General features: G+C 40.7%; 1 protein-coding gene across 1 annotated transcript in view; it reads right to left on the bottom strand.

Annotated features, from left to right (window-relative positions):
- Nucleotides 1-1838: 1838 nt before the first annotated feature.
- LOC146805371 (interleukin-18 receptor 1-like) overlaps nt 1839-20126 on the bottom strand; it is a 366176-nt gene continuing 347888 nt past the window's right edge. The window contains exons 9-10 of the mRNA XM_085622593.1: nt 13481-13639; nt 1839-3318 (exon numbers count right to left, since the gene is read on the bottom strand). Coding sequence (XP_085478719.1) covers nt 2972-3318; nt 13481-13639 — 506 coding nt within the window. The 3' untranslated portion in view covers nt 1839-2971. The remainder of the gene's footprint in view (nt 3319-13480; nt 13640-20126) is intronic.

The following is a 20126-nucleotide window of genomic DNA, read 5'->3' as shown; positions in this document are numbered from 1 at the left end:
GCCGCCATTCAGAAGTGCTGCTGGGGGACTGGACAGCTGGGAGAAGGGTAATGCGGGAAAGGACACTGGCGTGGGCGGGGACACGTGGGGGTTATCAGGGGTTGTAAATATTTTTTCTGATGAATTCTTACCTCGAAGCTGGGTCCCGCGTCTTCTGTGCTCCTGCTCTCCTGAGTTTGCTTCCAGGACAGGAAGCAGGCAGCCAGGCTCTCTTTCCAAAGCCCAGGCGTTCAGCCGGGGGACTGGAGGGGTGGGCATGCTCTCCATGCAGGCTGTAATGCAGCCTGCATTGCGAACAGGGAAGTGCACATGACTGCTTTGGGTGGCCTGAGAGGGCTGACCAAACAGTCATTGTGCACTTGAGTGAGCATACCACTCCGCCCCTGCCCTGCTCCATGAGTGGAGCAGCCTTACCCACCCTCCTGCCCACAATGAAAACATAGCATGTGTGCATCAGAAAGTTATCATCATGTTATTATTTTGCCACTTCTTGCAATGCTTGAAAGCAGTGGGGTGACGCTCTCCTGCCATAGCGGATGACCCGCCACTGGGAGTGCGTCATAAACAGGTGCTATACCTGGGCGACTCGTCCCCTGGGCCTCCTCCGCTACTCATCCCGCCTTCTTCTTACCTGGACATTGACACCGTGGTGCAATCCACTGCACTCTCTCCAAATCTGTGACCCAGCCAGAAGGAGCCTCAGCCAGGTGGGATTTCACAAGCCTGAGTATAGTAGTCCCCGCCAAGTCCGCTGGGGAACCTCCCGATGCTGGTGATGCAACAGGGCCTGTATGGGCGTGAAGTTGCAGCGCTCCCCCCACACAAGTTCAGTGCTGTTCAGGGGCCTTACCCTCCACAGCATCTGGCCAGTGCAACATAACCCAGCCTATGATGCACAGAGGCACCACCCACCATTGGTAATCTCGTCTGTGCACCCCAGTGTAGTGGTGGAACATAGTATGCAATGCAGACCTCTCTACGTTGGTGCGCAGGAGCGCCTCTACCATTCACAGCTCCAAGGGGCTCAAGGCAGTCTTGTTACACAGGTCGGCAACGTGTCTCCATGCGACCTGCCAGGCTTCACCACCAGGTAAGGGCGATCGCCGCGTCTCAATGTTTACTACCACAGCCCAGCGACTCCACATCGCAGGCCCAGCAAGGCCTCTGGGCCCCAGGGCTTGTCCGCGCTTTCAAGGTTTTGGATGCCATCGTGTTGCAAGGAGTGCGCAATGAAAAGTGATGCATCACTGGTTTTGCACCACAATGCGCCTCTTTTCATAGATGTAGCCCTGAATGTCCTCTTTTCTGGGACTCTGTCTGGTCATCCTGCATGTTGGGGGGCTTGAAGGGGTTGCTTCATTCTGCTTTCCATTGTTTTTTTTCCTATTGTTCACCGGAGGTGGACTGAAAGCTATTTTTGCCTATAGAGGGTAAAAATTCATGTTGGGCTAACTATCGTGCTTTTTTACCGCTAATGGTCATTTCGTTAGTTTTCGCCCGCTAACGCCAGAATTCCTATCACCTTCATGCTAGTGTTACCGGCAGTTTTCACCGCGGCTCCCTGAAACTATCGCCATATAGCGACGTCTTGTAAATACATCGCTAACAGGGTGATAGTTTTCAGCGGTACGCGGCAGTAGGAAAGCTGCAGCTAACTAGCGTTATTGCTAGTTAACACCAGTCCTTGTACATATTGCCCGTGTCTGCAAGTAAGCTCTTTTTTACAGGCTGGTGTTCGCTCATGGGGCACAATGTATCTGGATGAATGCCATTTTAGCTTGCTTTTTTGCGCATATTTATAACAGTTGAATATTGCTAACGAAAGAGCATATTTGAAGTTGACTGTATTGCATGTTTTTCCATTTAATGACATTTGCACTTTTATTATCACACAACCCAGTAGAGCAGCGAGCCACCCAAGACACTGCAGCTTCCCCTTGTCCCAAACTATTAACTGGTGTAATTATACTGCATGCACCCCACCAAAGCACCTGCCGCACCCAAGGTGCTAACAGAATGTCAATCTAAATCCAAGATATACAAACTGTGGTGCACAACAACAAACATAGGGTGATATTTACAAAGAAGTGGGGGGGGGTGAGGCATTAGCCGTCATGGCTTAACACCTCACTCTGCCACTTCAGAAACGCAAGGCTGCACCATATTTACAAGGATAGTGTGCAGCCTTGTGTTTCCCCCTGCGCTGGTGCTACACTTAGCAGTGTAGCGCCAATGCAGGGACCCTTGTACCAAAGTGCAAGAGTGTCTCCGTGCAGGGGAATATTGTTTATGCATAGGAAGCTGTCATTTACATACGAGTCCAGTCCAAAATTAAATATGATCTAATCCGTCTTTTTTTTCATTGATGATAACATTAGACAGCCTGCGCATTTTGTTCATCACAGGTGAACTTCCTAAGGGTGATTAGGATTATTCATCCACCAAATAGGCATTCCGTTTCTCGATTTCACCAGTCACGAATCTGGTTCCTGAAACACATCGAATCCACATAATTGCTGCTGATCCAATGAGGTTAGTCAGTGTCGGCTAACATGCCTCCATTGTCGACACCTTATTTTGTGTCCTCACTAATCAAGCTACCCACGAGTCCGATCATGCGTCTTGTAAAACAGCATATCACATGGGTGAAATAGAGGAGCGGAATGCTTATTTGGCAGATGACTAATCCTAATCTCCCTGAGGAAGTTCAATTTGGAATTCCTACATTTGCACTTTTATTGCCGCTTCTGAACTGAATATTTTTTTTTTACTTGACTTGATCAGAAAATAAAGCATCTTTTGAAAAAAAATTACACAACGTGCATGGAGTTTTGTGCAGCCAATGCTTTTATAGATAAACCATAGACATTTTTTGTTACAATTATCTTCCAACAACTACTCTGCTCAATTATGTAACGTTTTAAACCAATGGGTATCCTCAGGAGTTATAGGAAGAGTCAGCGGTTGGAATTCATAATAATGAATTCATATGTACATTTGAGCTGCGTGACCTCAAAGACTTTGCGGGCATCAAATATCTTATTTTTTTCCAGAATCTCGAATTCAGAGGAGGAGATTTTTCTGATTCCCACTTCACTTTACTACTAGATTTCAAGAGATCCAAGGACTCCAACATGAATTTATTATCAGTTTGAAGATTGTATTCAATGAGTATAACTTTAGTCTTCCTCTCCACTAGCGACTTGTAGAGTCCACTTTCAAGTTCATATTTTACATCAGCAGACATATAGCTCCCGCTCAGGATTATGATTACTCTTCTGCTCTTGTCAATAAAGCAATTGATATCTTCAACAATGGCTGCAAAAAGAAAATATATTTTTTGTAAATTTGAGCAATCATGGCAGCATTCAAGGAGATGATTCTTTTTACTTCAATAGCAAATCAGAAAACCATTTAATTGCTGGTACTAACAGAATTGCCACTTTCTATTTTTTACTGTTAACCATATCAACAATGGATTAGTCATACGGCAGAATGTTTTAGGAACGATTTTGATCAATCAAATGCTTTGAATTTCAGGCAAATTCTCATTACAAGTTTTTGAGAGAGATCATTCATTGCTGCAGTTCAAACACAATCTTTTGATTTCACAATTAGAATTATTTCATTTTTTGAGTTATTTGACAGCAACAATGTAGTTTATCGTAATTACCGAGTAACTCGACTTATGTGGCTCTGTACAGAACACAATGCAGACTAAATAACATCTCACTCCTGTAATGCTAAAGTTAGCTATTTTCTCTGGTGAGGTTACAAAATAAACTATTAAATTATTAGCATGGTTTTCCTTTGGATAGGCACAATTATCAAGCACCATATCCGAGGTCCTATTGGTGTCTTTTTGGTTTCTTTATGATACCCACAACTCTTGTTCATTTTAATTCAAACTCATTGGCTGTATCTCCACATATATTGGAATAAATACTTGCATGATAGGAAAGGATATTTCAAGTCACCTAGAAATTTAGTTCTATTTTTTGTTATTTTCCGTCTACTTTGCCATTAGGAGACTGCAGTCTAGGCAAAGATCTCTGCGTCATAGACTGGGGAAAAGCTGACTTAATTCAAAAATATGTATTAAAAAATCTATGTTTATTATTAATATAATTTAATATATATATATTTTAAATGTAAGTCAAAATAAAAAATGCTTCTGCCCTATTAACCTAATTGGGGATTGAAACTTTAACAAATGGAAATATATTACAATCAATTAAAATAATTTTTCTGAAGTTTAAATAAAAACGTTAATTCCCACCTAGAGGAAAATATTTAGATGCACTAATATTATTTAAAGTAATGTGTAAAATTTTTCAAATAAAAATTAGTCTTATATTCATTTTACATTATTTCCTATGAGGGGATATTTTAATGCCCTACCGCCATTATTTTCTATGGGAGGGTGTTGCAGTACCAGGGGATGGCCATGCATAGTGCTAGACTTACTACTACTCATTTTTAGTAGTAACTTACCCTCTGATTTTGTGGCAAACCAGAAGCAGTAAACTTACTTAAGTATAGTTTACTCAAAAGTGTAAGCTACCTTTATAAATCAGGACGTGAGTGAGGTCCACCGTCAACACCAAACTCAACCAAATGACCAGACTCACTGACCTCCTTCCAAATAGTGTTGGATCTACACCAATCGGTCTCAAGAGGTCTGGACAAACTTCATAAACAGGACCTCTTGTTCATTCTGGCTTTAGGTATGCATGGCTTGTTTGATTTAACCAATTCTTCAAGTGGTCTTGACTTGTCTGTAGACTGCTTTTCACTTTGTGCAAACAACTGCACCATTTTGGGTCTTGGGCCTAAAACACAGTGACCACATCACCTGGTGTAGACTAGTGTAAATTTGCTGTTGACAGGATGCCCATAAAGGGAAATATGTTATAATAATTTTAAAATATTTTTCTGAAGTTTAAACACAAAAATTAATTCGCACCTAGAGGAAAAATATTAGATGCATAAATATTATTAAAAGTGATGTGTAAAATTAATTACAATTAATTTAGGTATTTTCAAATACAAATGTGTGTTATATTACTTTACCATTATTTCCATATTAATTGTAATAGCGACAGGGTGATATGTGTTTATATGTTCATGTAAACTATTATACATAGGCATGCATAGGAGGAAGGTTAGTGCTAGGCTTAGTGAACAATGGAGAAATATACAGTGAGAGTGATGTGCCGGAGATTAACTGTCTTCTTTTTTAACAAGGGACACAAACAAAATGGCATCACGTGGGTGATTATCGTAAAACTTCATCCTTTAGTACTCAGACAAGGTTATCCTGAGTGATTTTACTTAAGGAAGAGCGATTGATTTTCAAGCTAAGAACACACAATATTTATTCTCTTCCTTTAGCAAATGTATTTCCTTCATCTTAAATATTGCAGATTAAAGAAAGCTGACTATTCTAGGGACACATATGTACTGTGTTTGAGTACTTTTTGCAAGAATAGAGGAATCAGATGTCTCTGTATTGTAGCAATATTACTTGAATCTGAATTCCATCAAAAGACATTCAGATAGATCCACCCAGAATCCAGACAGACGGTCACCTATGCACTCATCAACAGCAGGCTTTACTATGGCAATGTGCTCTACACTGGCATATCCCAGAAACAGCTCAGGAAACTACAGAACATCGAAATGCTGCAGCCAGACTGGTCCTCGACATCCCCGTCACATGATACAACACTGGCTCCCAAACAACAAGAGAATCACCTACATGCCCCTCACACAAGCCTACAATGCTCTCCACAATGTAAAACCAACATATCTGAAGCCCCGCCTCGCATTCCACATACCCGCCAGACATCTTCATCCACCCAACTTGCCCTGGCATCTGTCCCACGGATCCATATGACCAGAAACGGAGGAAGGTCCTGCTCCTACCTCACCGCCAAGACCAAGAACACCCTGCCCTCCACCTCAGGCAATCAATGTCAATGATCCAATTCAGCAGTGGCCTCAAGGCCTGGCGCTTCGACTGAACCTTCATGCCCAGACGGATCAGCAACCCCCCCTTAGCGTCTTGAGACCCTCACAGGTGAGTAGCCATGCTATACAAAAATCCTGATTGATCCGTACTGGGGAAGGAGTGCTTTAACTTAAGGAAGCTTGAGAACACTAACTTCATGAGCATGTGCCTACTTGACATGCACTAGTTTCATTCCCACTACTATAGATGCTAAGAAAAAACCCATATAAGGGAGGGGTTGGTTCCTAAATCACAGGAGGTTAGATCATATAAAACTGTAAAAGAGAAAGATACACCTCATGTGAAAATAACATAAGTGAGTGCATTGTATTAGAAGTCAAAAGCAATTGATCAGTTGATAATTAAAGTACATAATTAATTAGATGTATGAGAATTATTCATTTAGAATAATATGCAATTGAATCTCATAAAAACCATACACAGATAAAATGGCATTATAAGACGAGTACAAAACAAATACGACCCCCTTCCTAACATAAAATTATCCTGTTCTTCATGCACACACCCTTGCATCATGGAGGAAGGGTGCCAGCATTAACAATAGACTGCCATAAGTGCACAAGTGCCAGTAGAGTACAGACTGTGCCATTTCTTTGCAAGATATGGGCCGTACTATAAGGGGCAGTCTGCTCCCATGCAACATACAGAGCAACTTCACTTACAGCGCTGAGATGTGTGAACTCTTTGAAAATATGCACCACAGTCTACAAGTTTTTACATTATTTCCAACAATAAATTTGGAATTAAATCTATTTACCAAACCCAGTAAATACCTTACATGCAGGTAAATGTATTTAGCAGGTGTGGTAAATATCTCACCCTTTACCCCCATGCACAGTTTAACAAGGTTTAACAAGGACAATAGTAGTAAATAAAACATTGTGAAAGCAAGACTAATTGGCTTTGCCAGTGCTTTTTGAATACAGTGAAAAGACAAATGGGTGAAACTTACAATGTTGTGAATTTGTATTTAATTCTCACTAAGTCTAGGATCCTTATTATATAACAGATGTTAGCACCCTTTATAGAATGTTGAGACTGGCTCAGCCAATCTGATTGCTTAGAATACTGACTCTAACTTCTATTGTTTGCCAGAGTCCTATGATGTGAGAGAGTGCACAGAGACAACTGACCTCATTATCTCCCTTTGTTGGGTGAATTTATGGGTATGGATACTGGTATCCTTAATACTCACCTGTAGTTAGAGGCTGACTACCTCCACAGAGGCATCATCTGCAGTAAAATCTATGAGCATTAATAAAATTAAATTGAAAGGTCTGAAAAATCACTTGTGATTTTGATCTCAATGTTCATAAATATACGTGAACAGATGTTTTGAATAAAGATAAACATATGCTTTCATTTCTAAAAAGTGTTAATGAGTAAGGGGCAGATGTATGAAGCCTTTTTTGTTACATCAAAGGGTCCAATTCACAGAATCTTACCATTTGCACCTCAAAAAGGCCTTTTCTTCTCAACAAAACTAAATTGTGATTCAGTAACATGTTACAGAAATGTAATTTATGTTTGCAGTCACATACCGATTTTGCATTTGGAAGGGGTGAGTTTAGTGCATCACTTCCAAATACTGAATCGGATTGGTATGTATTATTGTTTTGTAACCAAATTCTGGTCTCAAAATATGAATCTTCTACCACCTCCACAAAGAAGGCAGTCAGCCAGTCGCAAACGTGAAGGGATCCACAAGAGACCCCCTTCTCCTTTCTGAATTTTGACAAAGACATTTTTGAGAGAGTGAGTAGTTCCATGCATTAACATTAATTCATCAAAATGCCAGAGGTTGCGGAGGTGACATCACACACCATTTAACCTTTATTTTCACTCAGACACACATGCTTTCACATACACACATATTTACTCATACACACACTCATTCTCACATAAACACACTCTCACCCACAAGTGCACACACAACATACATTTCGAATTATTTTTTACTTACCTCAGCTGGCAGGGAGGGTCATATTCTAGCAAATTGTGACTCATTCTTTGTTACAATAATTGTAAATTATAAAATATTATTCACTATTAGTGTAATAAAGAATTGACAAAAAACAAGCAAAATGGAGCTGCCCTTGTGTGCCTGGCACAGATTTTGCCACCTCTGTGGTCAGGGGTTGCAAAGGCAGTGCCAGGGGTGGCAATGGAGCAAGCCAGAGGTTGCAGATGCAACCCCTGGTGACCCCTAAATGGTTCCATGGACCACTGCCTCCTCTTAAAAAAAGAAAATTATACTGTCATTTTCTTTTTGTCAAATGCATTCCATTTTCCTCATGGAAAATGGGTTGCATGGAAAAAATGCTTTATTTAAAAGAAATCACCGACATGGTGGTCTACTGACCTCAGCAGGCTACCATACATGTGATGGCTGTGATTCCTTATGGGTCGCAATTTGCAACCCATTTCAATAATATTATTATGTAGGCAGAATTACATACATAGGTCGGTTCACAAAATACCACAGAGGTCACAAAAATACTGGTCGCAAATTGTTACCAGTATTTTGCGACTAGTTCTTAGTACATCTGGCCCTAAATGTGAGACCAACCTCGAAAATCACATATGTCATGTTCAATGTGAGGTCAAATTCAGTTTCAGAGATTGAAACATCTTGCTCATATGAGGAATGGGCATTTTACTGGATGACGGGGCACATTGTGTGCAAAAGTTTAAAATGCCTCAATGTGTTTCTCGCTCTACTGTGGAATCTTCATGCTTTGTTTTTCATTAAGGTCTAACAAAATAAATTGAGGGGCTTATTTATGGAAGGCATGTGGCACCGTAGCATCACTTTTTTTGATGCTCATGTGGTCCAAGCCTCTAAATTCTATCTATGAGGCGACGCAAAAGGCACTCTGCGTGGCGTTGCATGGCCTCATAGATATGGAGTAAGACAAAGCAGCGCAAGTCTCTGCTTTGCCTTACTCTGCTTCAAAGTGCTGTTCCATGGCCATTAAGGTGGGGTTTCCCATGCAGCACTCATGGAGTTTGATGCTGCCCCAGATATACCTTATCACGTACACCTGGGGCAGCACAAAAATGTTATGCATCCCAGAGCAGGAGTTATGAGGAGAAATATTTTTATTTCTCCACTTTTTTCCTCGTTTTTTCCTCTTTCCATGTGTGCTGCATTCTGTATACTGCAGCACACATGGAAAGAGGAAAACACCTCTTAGGATTGTTTTTGTGCAGGAAGGTCCCTCTTCCTGCACAAAAACAATCCTGCCTCCATGGTGCACGGATGCCTACATTGGCACTAGGCAGCAAATTGTGCGCCAGAGCAGGAGGAAAGGACAGGAATGCACCGTATTTCATAAATACGATGCATTCCTGCCCTTTCACATTGGTGTGGGGCAGCGTTGCAAGAAGACTTGCGGTGCTGCCCTTCCTCAATTCCTCATAAATGAGTCCCAAAATGTTTAAGGCGGGATCACATAGCATTTTCTTTCTCACGCTGTTAAGGTAGTGCTTTCTCAAAACACTTTAACCTTGTTATTAAAACAGATTTCTGGGAGTAATACTGTGTGACATGAACATTTGTGCCCATTTGTTGCATGCCATTTTGTTATTCTAGCGATATGTTCTCTTGCTTTTGTGCTCCTGTCTTTTTGAGCTGCATTATTACAATGTTATTTTGTTTTTTTGCACTGCAGTCTTTGTGTTGCAGTCTGGTTTGACTGTTTTGTTGTGATGTGCCATGTTAAGTTTTAGTTGTGGTGTTCTGTTGCTTTGTGTATGCTATTTTTTATGTTTAGTTACTGCATTTACTTTAGATGTATCAAAAAATGCTGCTGCATATTAACCAAAATCAGCAAATGATTTGAAAGTTCCCATGACAAGTATCCATTTACCACTTTCTAAGATGGCAAAATTGTCCTGCTAAAGCTTCTCAGCCACTTAATAATAATAATAATAATAATAATAATAATAATAATAATAATAATAATAATAATAAGACATAAGTCAGCCCAACCCTGTGGCCATCAGATCGCTGACAGAATATCGATTCCAACAATATCGAGGGACATAAATATTGTGTCAAAAATGTTGAGTACAAAAATATTGCTTCTCTATACTTTTAACAGTAAGTACAAAAATATTGAAAAAAATATCCTTTTACACTAATATTGTTTCAAGTTATACAAAAATATATTTTCATATACATACACATATTTAGTTTGAAATAGTAAATCTTAAATATTTTGATATATAACATTAACATAATGTAAGTTGAATAAATGTAAGTAACATTTACTACTATATATAAATATGTACTTCATCATCATAATCTTTATTTCGGTTGTAAAACCATAAAAGATACACGCATATTCTTCCTTGACAGTGGAGCCCATGATACAGTTTACACAAGTAAAAGTAGATATTTAATACACCAGGTTCAAATGGACAAGTATCACGTACTGAGAATTGTAAAGACCGAGGAAATCACTATGATGCAACATTTCTATGTGTGTACTCAATTAAAAATCAAGTAAAAAGATAAAACAGGAATAAAGTGCGACTGCAATAATGACTAACAATGTCCACAATTTAAAAAGATTTTGATAAATCTTTGAGAAGGAAGTTAAAAACAGGATCCTGGGGATTCAAGCACCCTCGAGTCGTAAGGATTTTACTACAGCTACTCCCTGGCACAAGGAAAAGAGGACAGGAGCCTTCGCCTAATGGCCCAGAACCGGCCAATAAATTTTGCAATGGCACATACAAAGGATAGTCTTGTATCCAATCTTAAAATCCGTAGTGCTTCAAGATGGCTATGGGTCTCCAACTGTCTGCATAGTGGGACCAACCAATTCCTTCTTTGTCTATCATAGGCTGGACATGCAAAGAAATCATGGCCAACGGTTTCGTTTGTGTCTGGACAGGATGGGCATCCCTTGGGCTGGCTGGTGTTGTTTAGCCAAAGGTTGGTAAAGGCATTGATGGGTAAGCAGCCAAACCTAAACTGAGTAAACAATTTCCTGTCCCCAGGCACTTTGATAATATCAAGATAATTCTCAAGGTATTTTGAGGATTGTATGTCTAAAAAACATCGGTTAAACAACCATGACGAATCCTCGAGTAGGTGGTCTGTACTACCCATAGTCAATATTGATGCTAAAGCTGGTCCTTTGAGTACTGTGGTGCAGAGCTAGCAGGCTCATTAGGGAGGCTAATTGCTGCCCGAACAATGTTAACATATTTTATCCACCCAATTTGTTTGTCCCTGTCTTGGGCGGACACTTCGTTAAAAGCAGCAACGTAAGGGGCGAGGTCGGGGTTAGTGACCAACCTATACCAAAAAAGCAAGGGGCGCAGACTCGCTTGGTCATGTATGGACCTAACTCCCAGGTCCAGTTTCAAAGGAAGGAGAGGGGTGCTTTGCGGCAGGGCTGCAAGACTCCTAAGAAACTTGTTTTCAACTGTTGTTAATTTCCTTGCATCCACCAGACACCACAGTTCTGCCCCATAGAGTAAATGTAAATGTAAATGTGCAGATATTTATATAGCGCAAATCACCAACCGGTCTCTAAGCGCTTGCTTAGGGAACCCGTCCTGGTATTCCCCTGTGAGATAACCCAGCAGGGCATCCACAAGGTGAAAGCCAGGCATCCCGCCGCGAGGGGCCATTGTGGAGATTAAGCAAGCTATTGCCCAGAGTCGCAGAGTGTGAACCCATGAATCGAGTATGCACTGGAGCGAGAATTATCGAGTCCATGGACAATTTATGGACTCAAGATCCAGCCGAGCTGGGAATTGAACCCTGGTCCCAGGCTGACCTCTGCTTCCAGGTCTGCCTACTCTAACCAGTGAGCCACACTTCTCCACACTACTCACAACCTTTGAGCTATAGAGTTTAAGAGCTGGGGCTACAGGCTTCGTATATAATAAGCCAACCTTGGGCCGCAATGCCCCTGCGAGCTGAGAGAATTTTAGGGACCCCTTGTTCAACTGATTATTCCAGGTCATCCTATCGGAGACCACTATGCCCAAATATTCAAAGGAGCTAACCCTCGCCAAAGGGACATTATCTAGGACCAGGTTCCGTTTAAAGGATTTACCAGGGTTCATTATCATCAATTTGGTTTTGAGAGTATTAATAACCAAGCCCCTTACATCACAGAAAGCCTTAAATTTGTCCAGGAGCTTCTGTAGACCCATAGGAGTTTTAGAGACCAAAAGGGTATCATCAGCGAACAGCAAAGTAGCTATCTTCTGGTTCTCCAACGAAGGGGCATCAGCTGGAGTTGAACATAAAAGGTCAACAATCTGGTTGACATAAAGGGAAGAAAGGGTAGGCACCAAAACGCACCCTTGGTGTACCCCGTGCCGGATCTTAATTGGGTCGGTAAGTTGCCCCTGGTTGCCCCACCTCACACGTGCAAAGTTATCATCATGCAACCTGACCAAAGGTTCTAAAATACTATATATAAACATACACACAAATATATATGTATGTGTATATTTATATATACATATATAATATGGCACTATCATTAAAACATATATTTAACCGTATATTTCTTTTTTTACTCATTCACTACTATAAACACATATATTTAAATATATATTTATATATAAATAATATATTCACAATATTAACAAATCAAAAGTAAAATATTAAATACATTAAAAAACTAACAACATTAAATAATACTCCCCAAAAATGTACTACAAATATTAAAAAATAAAATTATACAACAAAATCCAGATATAAATACAAATATTATAAATTTAAAACAAATAAAATAATAATACTCAATTAACTTCCCATCCTACACCCTACAAACATAGCAATTCGCTACAACAATATAAATCGTTATTAGAATTAAATAAGAGATTATAAATCACATTACAAACTATTTTTGAAAATATTCTTATCAATTATACAAACAATAATGACTTCAAAAAATCATATATAAACTAACACAGAAAAATAATCAAAAAACTATATTTTTTACAACTATATTATTGGGAACTATATTTACAACGATATTCTTGAAAACAATATATTTTACCTAAAAAATTGATATTCTTGACAGCAATATTTCTGCATCTTGATATTGTTGTGTCACAATATTTTTTCCCCAATATTTCTGTATTTGATATTTCTAACTCAATATTTTGTCCAAAAACCGTGGCCACTGCCAATGCTCCCTTTATGTGATAGGGCCCATAGTCTTTTATCTACAGTCTTCCATTGCCTCCTAAAATGTAATTATTGAAAATACTTGCATTAGTACAACTTTTAGCTAACTTTCTTCCACACCAATTAAGCTATGTGATCTGGCCCTGAACAGAGATATACATCTGCTTTCCAACAATCAACCAAATTCTTTTCTTATGTCCCTTTAGGTCACTTAAATAATAGTTCGTGAAAAGCAAGTGACATTTTGAATAACAAGACCACTAAAATGATTTCATTACCTCCTCCTGGCACAACATCGCGGTCAAATATGCACAAAGTGTATCCAAATTTGTGTTCCAAGTTGTATGACAAGGTCTCCAATGCAAAAAGTCTCCCTGCTTCGAAATCAAGCCCAGAGCATTTTGGATAAGAAACATATGCATCATATTCTTTGCTGTCTGGAAGAAAAGAAGTATTTTAATATTGTAATGTAAATTTTTCATTACAGGCCTACCAATAATGTAACCTTAAACCAGGAGAATATAGCAAGATCATTTGCAACACATTTATAAAATGGAAGTGTGAGGTCCAATGGATGTATTGGGCAATTGCAAAATGTCTACTGACATCTAGGCATCCACCCATCATCCAGCTTTGTGTTCAATTAGAGAATACATGTGCTTTTTGGCGATAATAAACAATTAAATAATAATTTTATCAATAAAGGAAGTGAATGCAAACTCTCTACATTTTTGGATCTTCACTGGTAGGATTCCTTCTCTATCACAGAGTTATGAGTATTAACATTCATTATTTATTCATTTCTTTAGGCTCAAGAGGCCAGGACTGTGGATTAGACTGATACCTAAAGAGACAAAGCCATATTGACACGAATAAGTGCCCTCTCAGGAGGTTTTAGAGTCAGAGATAGTGGAAAATATATCCCAGAATATAGATTGTTAAACAATTTTGTATTGGGTTTTATCAACTATAGACATTAGCAGTTACAGGCGGATAAGAACAAAACAGGTAGTACTCTTCAGGTACATTTCAATGTTGATAATGAATGTTGACAGCTGTCTCAAACAAAGGAAAAGCTTAACCGCTTCCCTGCTCATGACGGAACCACTCCGTCATGAGCCACGGGCACCGATTCCCCGCCTGTGCGGGCAAACAATGCAAGTGGGCGGAGTCGTGACGGAACCACTCCGTCATGAGCACAGCGCGCCCGTGGCTCATGATGGAGTGGTTCCGTCACGAGCATGGCGGCGCCGCGCTGCCCCCAAACCCCCCCAGTGCCGCGGCAAAATTCGTGCCGCGGCGAAGGGGTTAAATGACATGGTCAGTGGAGGTCATCCACATATTTAGGCCTGTTGCATATGTAAAGTGTTCCCTCGGCGTGTGGATGTCTACTGGGTTCTGGACACACAGAAAGTTGCAGTGTGACGTACAGCACTGTGTAGCAAGTTTGTTGTGTGAGGACAGTGACTGCAGCGTTGAGTACATATCCCTGTGGCTCGCTCTTACCTTGCTGAGCTGTCTTGCCAGCATTCTGTTCAATTAGAACGTTGCAATGACTTTAGAAACAAATCATGAGATCAACAGTAACAAAAAACACAATCATAATATTTACAGGGATAACAATAATATTAATTATGATGGTACTATTACGAACGACATAATGATTAGGATTATTGATAATACTACCTTACTAATAATATGTATGCTAATAATATTTCCGATAATGTATTAAGAATCATCATCAATGTATTATCACTATATTATCATCAGTATCTTCATCATCATCATCAGAATGGTTAAATCACGTCTGAGTGGAGCTGCCGACCTTGATACATGTCATTTTTGAGAACTATCAAGATTTTGACTACAACAGAACACGGATGTTAACCTGGTGTTTACCCCTAAGTAAGAGCCACTGACACTTTTATCTGAATTGGTGAAATGTAGTGCTAATGATGATATTTTGTCAATCAGGAATGCCTGATAAAGTGGAAATAGTAAATATAAATAGAATTAAGTTAGAGTAAATTAATTTACAGCACATTTAAAGTTCACAGGCCAACAAAAACAGACCAGAATCCTCATTTATACTTGAGAAATTAGATGCCACTGTGGGGAAAATATGAGAAAATAGTGCGGTTAGCCTTTGGATTTTAACCACATTTGTTCGCTATGTCGGTGAAATGATGGTGAAGTCTGCCCTGTCATTTCTAGGCCTGGGCCAAAATTCCATTCCGTTCGCGGAAATTGCGATAATTTGGCATTTTCGCTTTCCTCGGAAAGCGCGAAAATGTAAAAATTTCCAAATTCCGCAGCTTAGCGATAATTTGTTTCTTGCTCACGCTGTAAAATAATACATTCTCGCCTTACCTGAATCCCCGCGTTCGCCGACAAGTTTTCCCGATCCGGTCGCGTTCTGCACGAGATGTTGGATTGTTGGTAGCCATTTGCGCTGTCTCGCGACAGTTCGCGCCCGCAGTAACGTCATGCGTCGCGCGATCACGTCTTTCTTCTCGCGATCATGCACCACGAGATAAGTGAAAACAAGATGGCCGCGCCCGCGAGCAACCGCTTGGGTAAGTTGGCGAGCCGCGACCACGCAGAAAATACCACGAACGGGCGGAAAAAAAACTTCCGCATCTTCACGATATTTCCGCGTGTTTGCAGTGATTTTTTACATTTTCGCGATAATTTGCGAAAGTGAATTTCGCAAATTCCGCCCACCCCTAGTCATTTCTCCCTGCCTGCAGAGAAGAAGCACGGAATGTGTTGCAAAAGGACAGGGTCGGATTGGGACAAAAAATAGGCTCAGGCACCACAATAAAAGTGGCACCCATTAGCGAAGCAGCTAGCTAAAAAAGTGGTCATATCACAGAAATCAAGAGTACACACCGTCCAACTGGCCATAAATCCGGCCGACAACTGCTAAAAAAACTTGTTCACACACTGACCTCTCGGACAAGCCAATTGGGTACTGCCTAATTGCCCTACAGGCCAGTATGACCTTGTGAAAGAAATGTTCCTGAGGCCACAGTTGTGCAGCTCATTTGTCCCTTCCGGCCTATTTTTCGCTCCATATAGCACTGTTTGAAAGTGGTGGGAGCGCATTTTTATCCACCTGCTCACAAGTGGTAGTGCATGACCACATGGTGCACTTCAGGGCCAGGCCTGGTGGACCAAAAATTTGCCAATGTTTTTCTCTTTCCATTCTTTATCATTTTTCATTTTTTAAAATCATTCTTTGTGTTTCCACATTACAGTAAAGTACATTAAAGCTAAAAAGCATTTCTATATCTATGACAAGTTAGTGTCCCTGCTAGAAAGCACCTGTAGTGTTAAAAATAATATGTGATCATGATTTTTTTAATTACATTTTTATTGACACATACACAAAAATATTTAGGCAGTGGCATGTTTCTTTATTTGTTTTTTATGGAATGTGCACTCAGTAAAAAAAAAATCATCAGCCTGCTAAGGCGAGACCTATTGAATTTGTTCACTGCTTTTTTTTTTTTTTTTGTTTCAAGTGGTGCTTTTCCAGAAACCTGCTTTACAACAATTTAAAAAGTGTGCACAGGGGACGCCCTAAAAGTGGTTGCAAGAGTCACCGTGATAGCCACGGACACATGCAATGCAGAAGAAAGTAAGTTAGAATAAGGGAAAATTCGAGGACACTTAAGGAAAGAGGAGCAGCTTATTCAGATGCAAACTACGGTAAGAACAGTTAAGAAGATGAATACTATGAAGGAGCAGATAAATATCATTTATACCAACAAACCTAAAAATACATTGATATCATCCCGGCAAAAAAGTTATTCTGCAAGCAATAAAACAGGGAGGATCCTGGTCCACCAGATTAGGGCGTGGACTGATAAAACATTCATAACAAAGATAGGAGATTAGTAGGTTAAGCTCTTATAAAACGAAGAGGGGAAAAATAAGACCTTTAGGATATTTTACAAGAAGCTTTACACTAAACAGCAGGAAGATGAGGAGGATGATACCTATAAGAATGTAATCTTGCAACTCTGACATCAGTGCAGAGGATTTCTTTGGACAGGCCCATTGAGAATAAAGAAATGTTATTAGATATTAAAACTCTAAACATTGGGAAGTCCCAGGTCATGATGGCTAGTCGGCTCTGTTTTATAAGTGGTTGAGAGGGCTTTTGACCCATATCTCAGACAGCTCTTTAATTCTTTTGGGGGGTGGAAATGAAGTGAGTGAAGCTGACGTGACATTGAGCCCCATGCTTTGAAAGGATAACGGGGATTGCAATTGAGATAGGATGATCACACTGCTGAATCTAGATGCCAAAATCTTTACTAAGATCTTGGCAAACAGATTAGACAAGTATCACCTGAGAAATATTGATGCAGAACAATCAGGATTCATCACGGCTAGGCAAACCCATGACAATTTCAGGAGGGTTGAAGATTTATTTGAGAAGGCCATGAAGAGAAAGATCCCAGAGATTCGGCTCGCACTTGATGCAGAAAAATTATTTCATTGCGTCAGATGAAGATTCCTGAGTAAAGCTTTCAGTAAGATGAGCTTTGGGGCTCAAAGGAAAGGTGGGATACTAGCAAATTACAGGACACCCATGGCAAGGATGTTAGTGAAATGGAACAAAAGTGAAACAGTGATATGACAGGGATCCCTCTCGCCCTTGTTGTTCCTCTATCTATAGAGCCGCTGGCACTGATGCTAAAAGATGATTTGATGATATCTGGGCTTGTGTTTGTGGTTAAGCCCCATAAAATATGTATCTACATTGACAAGATTCTCTTGATGCTTCCTAAGCCAAAAGAACCACTCATGGCAATGGCCCACCAGCTGGGGCACTTTAAAGAAACTGTGGGACTCCGCATCAACACCAGCAAATCTGAGATTTTAAATTTGACATTGTCAGAGGAGGAAGTTATCAAATTACTAGAGAAATTCCATTTCAGAGGGCCTACTTCATATATAAAACACTTAGGCATTAACATCACTCCTTTCCTATCCACAGTGTTGCATGCTATTTGGCCCATGACGAAGAAATATATTGAACATGCTCTACGCAGGTGAGGCAATTTTCCGGTGTCATGATTAGGAACGATCACCACAGCAAAACGAAAGGTCATGCTTTGGCTTCTGTATCTGTTCCAAGCATTTCACTACCCCATTCCAAAGGAAGAAACAGCCTCTCTTCAGAAACAAACCCAGGCTTCTGTGTAGAATGGAAGAGGGCCAGGGTCTACAGGAAAATAATGACAGCATCAAAAAATAAGGGAAGATTATCACTGCCGGACATATGGTGATAATATTAGATGGTACAAGGTCTCTGCTTCCAAGCTTGGATAATCACAGAGACAGACAAAAAGTTGGTATTAATAGACAGGGCTGTGATAGGGACAGTCACGATGAGATTTTTATTTGGCTGCCAAGACAGGATAGGCCTAAACATGCATACTCCAATGACATGCTAAGCACAATTATGAAAACATGGGTTGCTGTGAACACTTGGGGGTCTATTATAATGTTGGGCGGATCGCCACCATCCGTATGGCGGTGGCGATCCGCCCGACATTATACACCGCCCGCCACCCATTTCCCCCCACCATATTGCTATGGCGGGGGGGACCCCAGCGGACGGGAAGACCGTCTGCTGGTTTTGTCTGGAAGACATCGTCATCTATATTAGCATACAGGCGGATTAGTGCCTTTCCATGGCGGTGTTTCTGCCATGGAAAGGCATGTGGTGCATAATTGTGGGAGCCCGTTGCGGGCCCCCAGAGTGTTGGGGGTGCACATGGGGGGTACCTATAGTACCCCCCTGCATTTGCATGCACAACATGGCAGGCATCGCATGGTGTCTGCCACGTTGTGCAGGCAAATGCACAAGGTGCAGCCACAGCATTGTGGCGGGCGTGCTGTGTGCACCGCCCACCACAATGATGTGGATGGGGGATGCCACCATCACCGTGGCGGTGGCATGCTAATTGCTGGTGCGGGACCGCCGCACCGCTGGCGGCCAGTCCCAGCACCGCTAGGGTGGCAAGCGGACGTAAGTCCACTCGCCATCCGAATAGGCCCCTTGGTTGGCACTCACAACTTATCTGTTACCCTTTGCAAATTTGCATGAGAACCCACATTAGCAGTGGGGGAGCAGGGGTTGGAGAGATGGTGATTGTCTCACGTTAAGCAGCTTATTCTTAAAGGGAGCCATAAAAACATTTTTAATGTAAGTCTCTATTCAAAATTACTGAAATTGACTAGTTAACCTACATGCAAATATATCACTGGGCATTTAATGCGATGATAGAGGAGGGCACAATACAAGAACTTACAGCCTTTGAAAAATATCCCATGACCTGCTCGGAATCCAATGGTGTGATATCAGACATTTACAATTTACTAACAAAGAGACAAAAGCAAGTAAAATGAGGAATTAAAAAACCTGAGAGAAAATCCTGGAGAGAGAGATCCTGGATGTGGAGTGGGACAAGCTGTCGGAGGACATACATAATGACCACAAAAATGTGAAATGTGATCCACAGAGAACAGAGGTTCGAAATGATGTACAATCGGGACCTTACCCAACCACGACTAAAGGAGATGTACTAAAGTACCCAGGGGGTTTGCTGATGGTGTAGTGGGGAGGAGGGATCTACTCTGTATATTTGGTCATCCTTCACTAAACTCAGACATTATTAGAAGGATATTCTTAGCTGGATAAGGAGCATCATTAGATCCCGATATCTGACTCACTGTATGCCCATCTCATGGGTCTTGAGACCCTAAAATGCACGAAATGGTCAAACAGATATGTTAACTTGTTAACCATCTCACAACAGCTGCTAGACAGATAATACCAGCAACCTGGAATAAGACAGAGCATCTTACATTGAACAGATGGTATACTAAGCTTTAGTAGCTGGT

The sequence above is a fragment of the Triturus cristatus genome, chromosome 8, assembly GCF_964204655.1.
Source record: "Triturus cristatus chromosome 8, aTriCri1.1, whole genome shotgun sequence".
NCBI lineage: Eukaryota > Metazoa > Chordata > Amphibia > Caudata > Salamandridae > Triturus > Triturus cristatus.
Note: the sequence above shows the minus strand (reverse complement) of the source record. Positions and strands in the feature narration are given on the sequence as shown.